Source organism: Athene noctua, chromosome 7, assembly GCF_965140245.1.
Source record: "Athene noctua chromosome 7, bAthNoc1.hap1.1, whole genome shotgun sequence".
Classification (NCBI taxonomy): Eukaryota; Metazoa; Chordata; class Aves; order Strigiformes; family Strigidae; genus Athene; species Athene noctua.
Genome location: NC_134043.1, coordinates 35,753,181 through 35,766,820, shown reverse-complemented (window position 1 = coordinate 35,766,820; position 13,640 = coordinate 35,753,181). Strand labels below are relative to the sequence as shown.

The window sequence follows — 13,640 nt, the reverse complement described above, 5'->3', positions numbered from 1 at the left end:
CCTCCCAGTTACTTTGCTACTTACGAAGTCTTTTGCATCAAGACAAGGCAGTGCAAAAATGTAGGCGTAAAAATGTTGGTGCTCTACTTTTGGTAGCATTTTACTCCCACTTTCACACATTGTGTCTTTTTAACTACATAAAACATAGGGCTGTGGAGAATTAGGACAGCTGACTGCTAACTGATTTCCTCAAACAGAGCTTCTTGGTCAAATCACAGTCTGTGAAATTATTAGCATGAACAAGGGATTTTTTTATTAACAGCAACTATAGTAATTTAAAAACTTGGTTTGTCACAAGATGTTTAGTAAGCTGAGAGTGTAGTTGTTCAGTATGACTTGCCTTATAAAAAAAAAGTGGAAGTTCTCTGTATTTGAAATTTGTTGTTTCATATAGATATGACTTTTTGCCTAGATGATCTTTCCATGAGAAAATTTAAGCTTTTGCAAAATTATAACGGGAGGGAGAAGGGGTGTTTCACCAACCCTTTCCAACTTTGTGTCAGCAATACAGGTTGAGCTGGATTGATTCTACTAAAACATTTGAGGTCATTTGATGGATGAGTATTTAATGTAAAAGCCTTCATCTCTAAGCAGGATTTTCCCTTTGCAAGGCAAATTTATTATTCAGATGCCTGAGGATCTTCTGTGGTCTCAATCTCTTATTTATACACTATCTTTTATTGCAGTGGCCTGTACATGTCCTGGAGGACGTGCTCCATGGGAAAGATAAGGCCACAAGGCACTTTTCCAAGGAATAGAGGGGTTTTTTTACATTGACTGAAAGCAGAGTATTTCAGTAAATGGGAGCATTTTGCTTTGAGATTATTTTTTTTTGTTTCGTTTTATAAAAAAGTCTTAACAAAACAAATATGTGATGGGGAGAGGAAAACCATCAACCACCACCACAAAAACAGGAGAAGGACAAATAGATTTTTATACTTTGACTTATGGGGATGGAAAGATTTTGGAAGATCTGTTTCCCATGGGGCAGAGATTTGGATCTTTACTGAGCTATGCTGGTTTGTAATCAAAACAAAACGCTTGTACTACAAACTTTAATCAACTATGACAAACAGATTTTCTTTTTTTTTTTTTTTCATCCAAGAAAAGTTTGGGTTTTTAATACCAGATTTACTTTGGATTAATGATTTAGGGCTCTATTCCTTCAACTTGTACCATCTAAGTATACCTACAACAAACCTGTGCTCCTGAATGAGGGCCTACTTGTCATTTAAGCCATAGCTTTTTGTTTTGTTTCTAGTTTGTTTCTCCTTGAAGTTTAACATCTCTGTTTAAATTGGAATTATCAATCAGTAAAGAAACTTTACAAAAAGAAGAGTTGGTTACAATCTTTATCAGACACAAAAAATAATCTGTTAACTTTTTGTGTGCAAATCTATGTTTAAAAGCACCATTTCAGAAAAAGTTAAAAGCAAAAGTTAAAAGTTTAAATGTATTGCTTTAACAATGTCAAGGGGTTTTTTTTAGATTCATCAGAAAAAGCCACCAGACTTCAGGATTAATGTCAGAGTTTAACAAACAAATTGTTTCCTTCACTTCCTTCTTTTCCTGTTATACTTACATATTTGATATGTGTCTTCTTTCAAAATTGTGTTATCTCAGCAGTCGGATCACTAAACCAGTGTTAAATACCAACTGTGCATTCACAGTTTTATAACCTACTTACTCCCTCAGGGCCCTCACATGGTGACAGAGGAACTGCACTCCATCAGCTTTGAAACACAGGTCTGCCTGTATGGATTGACTATAAATTTGGAAGTGAGTATTCTAGTCAGATTTTCTGGGGCAAGAATAAAAGGCATTTTCCAGCAGCTTACAGAAGAACAACCATGTTGGGCCAGACCACAGGTCCGTCTATCCTCAATGCAACCTGCAGCAGTAACCATAAGCAGACACAAGATTTCCAGAACTGGACAGAACCGTACACTTCGGGAAGGAGGAGGGGGCTAAAGAAACCAAAGCATAACAAAGCACTAACACTTTCTTTGGCAGCATTTACATACCCTATTCATTCTTTCCATCAGACCAGCTCTTTGCCTGTGGTGATGATTTCCAATGTCAGCCAACTACCCAATGCTTGGGCTTCTATTATTTGGTACAATCTGTCAACCAACGATCCTCAGGTAGGTCTTCAGTATGCAAGTACTGACTTTCTGCATTTTCACATTTCTATTATTTCGTTACCAAGTATGTTCATTATTAAAATGCTGTGTTTCCTTCTTAAACTAGCCTTATTTTCTGTTATCAACATCATACTTTAATGTTGTTTGCTTTATCTTTTGTTCCCTGCCCAGATACAAAAGCATATGCACACTTAACCTTCCTTTTCGGGCTAAAGTAGTAGCTCTTACGGGAAAATGATAGACCTTCACCACAAATTTTCTAGCTTGAATTTGGTTTTTTTGGATGCAGTTGGCCGAAACTGTAAATAGCACAAAATAATTCCTAACTGTCAAAGTAGGTGTATAGGTGGGTCTGTAATGCACCTAAGTGCTGCTTTCCCTCATGCATTTTATAGGAGCCAGTGCTTTCTACGAAGAAGATTATAAGTGTCAAGCAGCACCTTCTAGTGGCTCTAACTGTGAGCAAAAGCAGAATCATTCTTTCTCGGGCTGCAGCTGGCTCACCAATACTGTATTTGTAGCACTGTCAGTAGCTCTCAGGCTTTCAGTCGGGGACTAGTGGCATTCACATAGATGTTCAGAGGAGGGAAAGGGTAAGACAGTTTACCATGGAGTGCGCCTAAGAATGATGGCAGGCCAGCTGACCAGCAGCCTGGACTTTGTATCACTCTGTGATAATCTAGAGTTTTTGCAGTCTTCAGTATGTTCATTACATGTACAGTCCAGAAACCAGATGAAAAAGTAAGATGAGCCAAACAACTCAACAACATGTTGCTATATGAGTATGTAAGTTTAAGATTTCTGTGCACCAAACATTATAGTGAGGATATCTGCATTTATTGCATGGGATTTACGCATGTTTTCACTGTATTAACATATGATAATATCAGAAGCATAGCAAGCTATTTTATCATCCAAGGTGCACACACAGACTCTTGCTCTCTCTAGGAGTCTCCCCCTACAACTCTGCTCAGGCACCCGAGTGGACCTTGCTGGGTGGCTGCAGGTGGGAGGGCCAGCACGTTTGCCCCAGTGTAACCCCCCCCCACACCTTATTAACACTTCCAGATTCTGCTCAAGTACTTGCAGCCTTCTTTTATAGCTTGCAGAATAGTTCATGGTTGCTAACTGTCTAAACAAAGCACTAATTCTGTTTCAGAATTTGTCTTTCTTCAACAATCCCCCTGCTGCCACTTTAAGTCAGCTCTTAGAAGTGCTGAGCTGGCAATTTTCATCATATGTTGGTCGTGGACTCAATTCTGAGCAGCTCAACATGCTGGCAGAGAAACTTATGGGTAAGTGTGTAGTAATACACAGATTTTATTTGCTTTTGGGCTCTTATATTTGATATTTACAAGTGAGGACTGTATGCATGACCTCCACTTCCAGAGTTGACTTCAAAAATGCCACACTGACATTTTTTTCTTTAAAGAAAAGCACACGTCATTCTTACCACAAAGCAGTTCAACTTTTGAACTTCCAGGCTGCTAAACTGAAGAAAGAGGGCATCAGAGTCACACTGAACTGTGATGTTATTTTGTTTCCTTAGCAAGTAATTATCTCATGCATCTGAAATCAAAAGCAAGTCTTTGTTTGCTTATGGGGTTTGGTTTGGGTTTTGTTTCATTTGAAGTACCCGTCCTTGTGGGTCTGTTTAGTTCTGGGACCTATGCTTCTCTGGTGACAGCATAGCAAAGAGGCCCTGTAACTTCAGTGAGGTGAGATTTCTTGCTTAGTGGAGGTAGTGGAGTTGAGAGGTGCCATTGTGCATTAGCAAGAATCATAAGAAAGAAATATTAATTGCCTTAAAATATGGAAGCTCAAGTGAAGGCCAAGAGAAGTAACACTCGGGCTAAAAACTGAAACTGGGCACACCGTGTAGCAGAAACAAAGTCCCAGACTACTTTAGGGAAATATTCCCAAAAACTACCCTATTAGCTGCTTCAAAAAGATATAGAAAAACTGATCTACAGCCCCTTAGCATGCCCCTCTCAATCCCTCACCAAGTCTGGATGTACTGTACTTCTCTTCCTCACCCCAACTATTCAGATATCTATATATCTATTTCAAACTTCAGAAAAATAGACTCACCATTTGGTGTTTGTGTTTGTTGGTTGGTTGTTGTTTTTTTTTTCCCTCAGGACAACAAGTCAGTTACAATGATTATCAACTATCCTGGGCAAAGTTCTGCAAGGTAGGGTTCTGAAAGTAAACCTACATTCTTCCATCCCTTAACACTCATGTGCATGCCTAACTCTGTCTTTCTGATGCTACTGATAAGATTCCCACTTGCCATATGTGGGACTTGTAGCCCAGCACAATCACACTGTAAAAATTGAACTCGGAAAATAGTATTTCCGGAAGTTTAAAGCTCGGGTTAAGCGATCTGTTTAGTTACATTGCTACAGATATCACAGACTGTCATTATAGTGTGCCCTATATATTTCTGTAAATGACCAATAGACTGTGCTATCAAAGCATACAACACATTTTTCGTAAAGCATACAGTAATGTTTTCCATATGCTCAGTTGTGACCTAACATTTCAAGTCAGTCAATATGTTCAGTAACTTTGAGGAGGAACAGTCAAGTTACTGAGAAAGAAGGGTAAACCCATTTTATTCATATTAACTACAGTGTTTAAATAAGTATAGAACCTTGGAAGGAAGTTCAACTTTCTCATCATCTTTTCTCTCAAAATGTAAATTCATAACCAGAAAGAAACAACAAATGTGATTTTTTTTTCTTGAAAAATGTGGCACTTCCAATGCTTATCTAGGGGGGGTTTAGTCTGGAGAAGAGGAGGCTGAGGGGAGACCTCATCGCCCTCTACAACTACCTTAAAGGAGGTTGCAGAGAGCTGGGCATGAGTCTCTTTAACCAAGGACAAGAGGGAATGGCCTCAAGTTGCACCAGGGAAGGTTTAGACTGGATATTAGGAAGCATTTCTTTACAGAATGGGTTGTTAGGTTGGAAAGGGCTGCCCAGGGCAGTGGTGGAGGAGTTTAAGAGTTGGGTTGACACAGTGCTGAGGGATCTGGTGGAGTTGAGAACGGTCAGTGTGAGGTTTATAGTTGGACTGGATGATCTTCAAGGTCTTTTCCAACCGAGATGATTCTGTGATATCTTAAAAATCAATTGGTTTTATGTCAGGTGGGAAGAGAGATGTTACTCAAAACAGCAGTTCAAATTTGTCATTCTCACTTGAACAAACTAGATTATTCTTAAGAAACTGAGATAGCCATGTCATGTGGATGTTGGGTAACAGCACTCTCGTAATTCTCGTGTGTCTCATTTTTGTTTGTGTTCTGTGGTTGTTTCTTTTTTTAACCATTAGGAACATTTGCCTGGAAAGTCTTTTACCTTTTGGGTTTGGCTTGAAGCCATCCTGGACTTAATTAAAAAACACATTCTTCCTCTTTGGATTGATGGGTGAGCAACAAAGAAACTGCTGTATATTGATCTCTCTCTGCTTTGTCTTTTTCTTTACTAACCTCAGATTTAGCTATGCAGAAGAGAATTTGCAAAGAATTTAATACTTCTGTCTCCCTCTTACCATTGGAAATTTTTGCTGAAAGGGAACATTGCTGAATCTCTTCGAAATGCAGGTTTAGATCTATTTATCATTTCTGCCAGTGTACAGTCAAGTACTGGGATAAATTTCATCATGCTTCATAGTACTTTAAGCGCAATGCCACACTCCACATGTAAATGACATGCAGCTTTTGTCATAATTTCAAGACCTTATAAAGCTTTTCTAACCAGGTTTTGAATGCATGTATAAGATTTGGCCAGATGCACTGCACAGATTTAAGTCTGTATTTCTCTCCAAAAGTAAACCCATGATTTCCTTTTATACTTCAGGTACATAATGGGATTTGTAAGCAAAGAGAAGGAACGAATTTTGCTCAAAGACAAGATACCGGGAACATTTTTATTAAGGTTTAGTGAAAGCAATCTGGGTGGAATTACCTTTACTTGGGTGGATCAGTTAGAAAATGGTAAGTAGAATTTTAAAAAAATAACATAAACCTCACAGTCTGCAATGTACCTGTAATACAGGAGCCACAGTTTCTTTAGTTTGAAAGTAAATTTCATGTGTATCATGTCTTAGTATGGTTTTGGGCAAGATATGATACAAGTATCATATTCACTGAAACACAAACCAAAACTCTGAAAGTATACCTCTCAGTTCTTTATATTGACTATATAAGACCATTAGGAGATGCACCAGCTTACTGCAGGCTTTAAGTTTGTTTCCACATGCGCAGAAAGTGCATCTTGAAAGATCCTAACATTGGTATGAACAGGTAAAACCCACCCTAGTGTAAACTGCAAAAGAAAGACAAAAATATGTTCCAACTGCAAATGCTGACCTGCCAGTCATCAGGGGTTATGGTGCCTTTGTATTTTTACAGGAGATGTAACATTTCATTCGGTGGAGCCCTATAACAAAGGTCGTTTATCCGCACTGCCTTTTGCCGACATACTGCGCGATTACAAAGTTATTATGGCAGACAACGTTCCTGAAAACCCGCTGAAGTATCTGTATCCAGACATTCCCAAAGATAAGGCCTTTGGCAAACACTACAGCTGTCAGCCAAATGAAGGTTGGGCTCCATTTCTCTACTTGCCCTTTCTGCAGAGCGGCTGCAAAGTCAAGAGGCAATTTGAGAAACGTGGGGAGAAGAGGAAGAGAAGAGATTAAGATGCCTCCTTTAATCAGCATCTTCAAGAGAATGGTTTTAACACATGTCTATCATTTAGGCAGCTTCTTTTTTATAAATATATCCCTGGTCTTAGGGTTAAATCAGAGGTGATGACAACAATATTTAAAAGAAGCTAAGAAATAGATCCTGGGGTAGAAAGAGTCAAATAATTGGATTTTTTCTCCTGACGCATTACAAAATTCATTGTTGTTCAAAGGAGATGAAACTGAAAAGTCATCTTGCTTATTGGGCTCATAATTGTGTTACACTGTAGCATGCTGTCTCTTTAATATCAAGAAAATTCAGTATTTGCCAAATAGCTTGAAAGACTTGCACTACTTCATTTCATTCGGTGGAGCCCTGTAACAAAGGTTACTTATCCTCAGTGCCTTTTGCCAACATACTGTGCGATTACAAAGTTATTATGGCAGACAATGTTCCTGAAAACCCCTGGCAACGGCACTGGAAAATACAAAAAGGCTAGACAAAAATGGCTCCAAATACATTCAGGCCCACACCCTATCTTGTCCAACTTACAAGTCAAGCTACTCAACAAAACTCTCATAGCCTCGATTTTTTAAATTAGATTATACACATTCGTCTGGACTTTGAGTATAAAAGGTTACAACTCCATTTGAATTCAAATTCCTACACCAGTCAAAAATATTTGGAGGCTACAAATGTTCTTCCTCTTCATTTTAATTCAGTGGACTTTGCCTAATACTCCAATCCTCTAAAAATTTATGTCTGTGCTTAATTTCTTGCAAAAGATATTGCTGAAGCTGTAGAGATAGAGCTCCCTACAAGCATCTGCAGAACTGAAATCTTAAAGGCTCAGAAGTTGGAAGCTTGTGGAGTATATTTGCTTTTGAAGTCCTATCGAGATCTCTTTCATCAGTTGCTGTACTATATCCTGAAATGGCGATTCATATCAAGGGAGCACAGTACATTACGTGACTAACACCTGAACTCAAAAGACTAATCCCAGGAATCCCCCTCATTTTTATGGCTGTTTATTTAAGCATAAACAGAGGCATTTCTTTAATACTATGATATGCAGCACTTAAAGCAGATAAACAATTTCAAATAAATAATAAAATTACTAGGCAATATTTAATTTCTCTAATATTTATTTCTAGTCTCAAAGCCCTCAGATGGAGGAGGCAAAGGTTACGTTCCTTCTGTATTTATCCCAGTCTCCAAAATGTAAGTATCCTTCCAGATATATTACACTTCAAATGTTATTTTTATTAAATTTGCATACTGTTTCAAAGTTTTCCCTGCCTCCCTTCCCCCATTCAAATAGTTTGGGATAGCAACACGTTGCACATTTTTATTTGGCCAAGGATGGATAAAGACAAGAAAGGGAAGTAAAGAACTTCACTTCTACAGTCCTCTTCCCATCCGTGTGGCAAAACACTTGTAAAAATTGAATACAGATTTTATGGTACTCTGATCTACTTATCTTTCACTGTCTCCTTTTTCTCTCCAGCAGCTGATACTAGAGTCAGTTTTATCCTCTCTTCCCTTGGGTCCCAGCTCCTACGTTTTTAAATGTATACCAGGTTGTTGGCATGTGCTTACAGGGCCACCAGCAAGCCCAAGTACAGGCGTAACTTAACTAAATAAGCATTCACCATACTGCACTGCTGTGCATCGAGTTAGAAGGATTTAGGTTGCTTTTAAGATTATTTTTGTGGTTTTTGTTTTGTTTCTTTTTTAAGCTTAAATGATTCTACAGATCCACATTCTCCATCAGATCTTCTTCCAATGTCTCCAAGTGTTTATGCTGTGCTGAGAGAACACCTGAGTCCCACAGTGATTGAAACTGCCGTATGTTGTAAACTTTTCCATTCATAAGTTAATACTAAGCAAATGGGACATGTACAGCACAGATGCTGGTTCTAAAAAGGGTGTTTGTACAATTACGAAAAAAATCAGAGCTCTTTCATCATTTGCTGTATTACTTTCTGCAACAATGGTGCAGACAATTCCTATTCTAAAAGGGACATGATGCTGCAAGCGTACTCAGAAGCACTGTGTTACATGAAATTGTCTGACAGGCTGACCAACAAAACCATGAATGTCATAATTCAAAGATCCCAGAGTTCTTGCACAAAGGAAGCCTTTACATTGACAAATACATAACAGTTACACCAGTTCTGTAGATAGCACAAAGGACTTGACTTGCTCAGGGAAGCTGCATGAGGAACATAAACATTTCCAATTCAGCCAACTTACACAACTTTTCTGTGCTGCAAGTTTCTACATGGGGTACCAAAGTGAGAAGTCAATTAAAACATCTTTAGCAAATAAAACTAGCATTCAGTAAGTATATAGAAAGATAGGGAAAATACTGTACCAATGTCCTATTAAAAATATCTCACCCTTATTGACTAGAAATTGTGTCTGAATCATCGACTTAGAGTACTAGGAGCACCAATATATACCCACTGGGGATTTGTCCAGCAGACTTCTGTCAGAAAACACAGCAGTGGTTTGGCTTTAACAGCTTTAAAAGAAAGGGGTTTTTTAATACTAGCTCTTAGTTTTCTGTATATTCAATGATTTATGATCGTAAAATGGTTATGTGTTTAAAAGCCTGTCAACTCCCCTTCAAATGCGTCTCTGTAAACACTCCTCCTCACCCACAAACAGAACAAAACTAAACTGGAATCTGACTGTCAACAACTGGAAGCACAGTTAGACTTTGTATACAAATAGAGTTCTTTAATATACACCAAGCTGGAGATCTGTTCAAAAGCAAAATACTTTTTTTTGCTTCTTCACCTTTTTCTCCGATAGCACTCATAGCTAAAACTGAAACAGTAGCCTTAATGATAATTCTGCCTACCATGCCCAACATGAAACATGTCCTCACTCACATGTTGTTTGATTTATGCATACAAAACCATTTCTGACCTTCTAGACCGTGTTTGTGAACTATGGTATGCATTTGCCTTTCCCAGAGCTTCGGCAGTGAAATAGTTGGCTTCACTTTTGTTTATCATCAGGCTCCAAACATTTTTGGTTTCTTTTGGCATGCACAGTAATTCTCAAATCAGCTCTGCCCAGAGCTTCCAAACGAGCTGTGACCATCGCCATCTTTTGGGTTGTAACTGCACAAGAATGTGTTTGGCGATGAATGGGAGAGTCAAGTACGATCATGTTGCAGTTTTTTAGAGTACTACAAAAGTGGTTCAGTGCTGCTAGATGGTAGGTGAATTTCTGGAGGCTCTTACTAGAAACGCTTTCAGAAATTGGGGGAGAAAATTGTTTTGGAAGATCTTTAAAGAACTCCTTCCCCATTCTATTTACCTTACTAAATGGAAATGAGGAAAATATGGAGGGGATTTTTTTAATGATCCCAAATTCACACAACAGTCTACCCTGGTGAAGAGCAGGCTAAGTACAATAAGTAGACAATTTGTATTATTAAAGAAGTACTTTTTCCTCCATGAGATGACAATTAAAAAAAGCACTGTGTGAGATGCAGAGAACAAGAGTGAAATCTGCAGCAGGACAAAATATCCGACAACTCAAGTAACTCAGCAAGATACACTTTCTGCAGTCTTTCTGAATTCCCTTCTATTTCCCCCCTCTCCAGATTCCCTTACCCATCAGGAAAACAAGAGTCCAGTAAGAACCCTGCTATACATATCCATAGGCTGCAAGAACCACAAAAGTTCATATAAAAATACTTATTATTTTTACTGCAGCTGTTTCCCATACAGTGTTTTCCAGTGAGCATTCCTGTATTTTGTAAAGAACTAGAAACAGGAGCCTCAGATCCTTACCAGTTGTCAAAATGACAGTGCAGTTACCTAGAGTCAGGGAAGGTTTCATCTGCAGTTATTTTTGAGTGAACAGCAGTGACTGTCATGAGACTAATCTTTTCCTTCTTTTCTTCTAGCTGAGTTCTCCTTACTCAACTGACTGAAGTACACACACTGGAAAAATTAGCAATCGTGTGAACAACAGATTGGTTAAAAATGCAGGGCGTTTTGGTGATCTTTGTAAATTAGCATTTCCCAGAAACCATTATGATATTATTCTTGGGCCTCATTCTGTTATCAATACTATGTAAACCAGGAATCTTTTCTCCCTATGGATTACAAATAGCCTTCAGCAAGTCACATTGCTGTCCTCACTGATAAAAATCCAAATCCTTTCCGGCTTGGAGGTCATTTGGCTTCAGTGGGGTCCAGTAGGGATAAATTTTACTTGCAGAGTTAACATCCGTAGAATTGGCTGTAAATATGAGAGTATAAGAACAAAAGGGTTTGCTTCTGAAAACAGCATATAAGGATAACTAAAGACATTAACATGTTTGAGGAAATTAGGATTTATTATGTTAAATAGTTTCTGTTTAATCAGCATCTTGTATACCACTGGTTTAGTTTCTGTTTTAAAGTGAAGATTCTCATCTCCCCAAGTTCGAATGTCTCATAGGTGCTGGGGTTTGCTTTTTTTCAAAGATGAATTACCTTCAGCATAGATTTTTATCTGCCACCACAGCAGAAGCTGTGCACAGCAGAAGCTGTGGAAGGAAGGCAAGCAGGCAAGGCTGCAAAGAGAAAGCAGTTCCAGAAAGGAAACAGACACAAAACTTGTGGTGTCAAAAAGGCTGTCTCTATTTTGCCACTGGAAGAGAGGGTTAGTAAAAGTTATGCCTTTCACAAAATAGTTGCAGAACTAAATCTACTTGTGCATGAAGCACTCAGATGCTACATCAAGTACTATCAGAAAGCCTACAAAGAAAAAAATCCTGACCTGACGGAGTTTGGATACTATCTGTTAAAAGCGGACTGGGAAGCGCAGTTTTAGAAAACAGTTACTGAAGAGCTGTAGCATTTGCTGACTACTGGGCAATTTGCATGACATGACACAATATTACATGTCTGTCAGAGACTCATTTAATAAGCAAAAGAATTAGCTTCTTTATAAATTGTAAATTGCCTTTTAAAATTATATTATTTTTTTTTCTTTCAGGCATTGCTTAGTGCTGGGTTTGCATTGTTTGGTTTTGTTGTTTGGGTTTTTTCCCCCCAATATTATCTCTAAAAATTCTGTTAATAGAGTAATAAACAGGTAATTCCAATGCCATTGTATTTGATGTACACAGGCTCATTCAAGATTTAATTCTTGTCTGCAGAATACATGGTTCATGCATACAAAGTTCTTAAAATGCGTATGAACACTTGAGCATTTGCACCTTACACTCTTCCTGAGTAGGTACAAATTAGACATCTGAGATGAAACATAACCTCCTTGAATCAGTAAGACCTGAATTTTACTTTCATTTCTTGTTTTTTACTCACTCTTCTCATCCATATTACTGACCTTAGTTGAAAGCAGGTGCATGGAAACAGAGTAATGAGATTTCTGTGACACACGGGAGTAGGTTTTAAATGAACGACCACATCTCTGTTCATTAATCTGAGGGATTCAAAACAAGCTGCAGATAGAAAGTCATTTTCTCTCAAAGCATCATGTATAAATAACTTTCTAGACCAACAAGAGCAATTCTGTATATAGTTTGGTAACATCTGTAATTTATATGACCAGTATGAATAAAACCAGATTTTGGCTTAAAGTTGGATACCTAGACTTCTGTGGAATTTTTTCAAGCTACTAGAAAAATAGTCTTGCCACCTTTTTGTTGATCTCAAGTCTGAACTACAAGCAGTAAGAGATTTCTAAAGCCGTAAATGTAACTTCACCAGCTATTGCACGTCTTTTCATTCTAACCTGTTCTCACAATCTTAATACAAACAAAATAGAGGGTACCCTATGCTTGTGCCCATCTAACCTTCATGAGCAGTACTGTCAAAGAAGTCCAGATGTGGCACATAAATCAATCTTCTCTCTCCTTCCTCCCTGTTCCTATGCAATGCAGCTCTTCAAAACTCTCAAGTCTTGACTTGAACACAGCTTAGTTTGTGTTATTGAATAGCACTCTGGATCAGATTTTGGCATTACAGTTTCTATTATTGTTCTGAAACAGATTTTGCAAGAGGTAGCTTTCACATTTAATTGAAAGGCATACTGCTTCCAAACAGTTTGCTGCTTTAAAGAAACATTGGAGTCATCAGTCATTTTCTGCAAGATAAACGTATACAGCCCAAGTCTCCTTCCATTAAAAAGTGATAATTTAATCTGTATGACACTGTGAGTAAGAATAAGGTTCTCCAATAAAAGGACGGGGGGGTGGGGGGAGGGGGGGAGGGAGAAGAGAAAAACACGCAGAGATGGGTGTCTCAGATACTGCCAGAAGATATAAAACATCTGTTTTGTAAGTACTTTTTCTAACCATGCTTGTGCTTTCACTGTTTTGCAGCAGCAAAGAGAAGAATAACAGGAAGAAAAAAAATCATGTAATTGCTCTGTGCTTTATGTCTTGCCACATCACCATAACAATTCTAGTTAAATGCAAAAACTGTCAGTTACCTTCTGCTATAGCTTTTGTTAATAGCCACGCTTATATCCACTACTCAGTAGCATTTCATACTGCAGAGTTGACCAAACAGACCTTCTATTTCCTTGTTTCTTCCATGGAGAAAGAATTATCTCCTCCATCTGAGGAGGGAATACAAAGGATACCAAAAATTATCCAAGCATTCTCAAGGCCTGCACCAAAGCCTGGGCCTTCATTGTTCGGGTCTTTGTTGACACTTCATACATAAGATGACAACAAACAAGGCTGCATGTGCTCAAGTAGCAGTAAGCATCCTGGCAAATAAGACTGTTGCAAGAAAGGTCACATGAAGGAAAAGGGAACCTCTTTA

General features: G+C 38.3%; 1 protein-coding gene across 2 annotated transcripts in view; it reads left to right on the top strand.

Moving 5' to 3' along the window:
• STAT4 (signal transducer and activator of transcription 4) overlaps nucleotides 1–12,407 on the top strand; it is a 43,107-nt gene extending 30,700 nt beyond the window's left edge. Inside the window, exons 15-24 of one of the 2 annotated variants that reach the window (XM_074910662.1) lie at nucleotides 1,696–1,779; nucleotides 2,046–2,144; nucleotides 3,304–3,439; nucleotides 4,286–4,338; nucleotides 5,481–5,575; nucleotides 6,008–6,144; nucleotides 6,562–6,753; nucleotides 7,992–8,058; nucleotides 8,577–8,685; nucleotides 10,766–12,407. In XM_074910662.1, coding sequence (XP_074766763.1) covers nucleotides 1,696–1,779; nucleotides 2,046–2,144; nucleotides 3,304–3,439; nucleotides 4,286–4,338; nucleotides 5,481–5,575; nucleotides 6,008–6,144; nucleotides 6,562–6,753; nucleotides 7,992–8,058; nucleotides 8,577–8,685; nucleotides 10,766–10,792 — 999 coding nt within the window. In that variant the 3' untranslated portion in view covers nucleotides 10,793–12,407. The remainder of the gene's footprint in view (nucleotides 1–1,695; nucleotides 1,780–2,045; nucleotides 2,145–3,303; nucleotides 3,440–4,285; nucleotides 4,339–5,480; nucleotides 5,576–6,007; nucleotides 6,145–6,561; nucleotides 6,754–7,991; nucleotides 8,059–8,576; nucleotides 8,686–10,765) is intronic. The other variant, XM_074910663.1, reaches the window with a different exon arrangement.
• The last annotated feature ends 1,233 nt before the right edge of the window (nucleotides 12,408–13,640 follow it).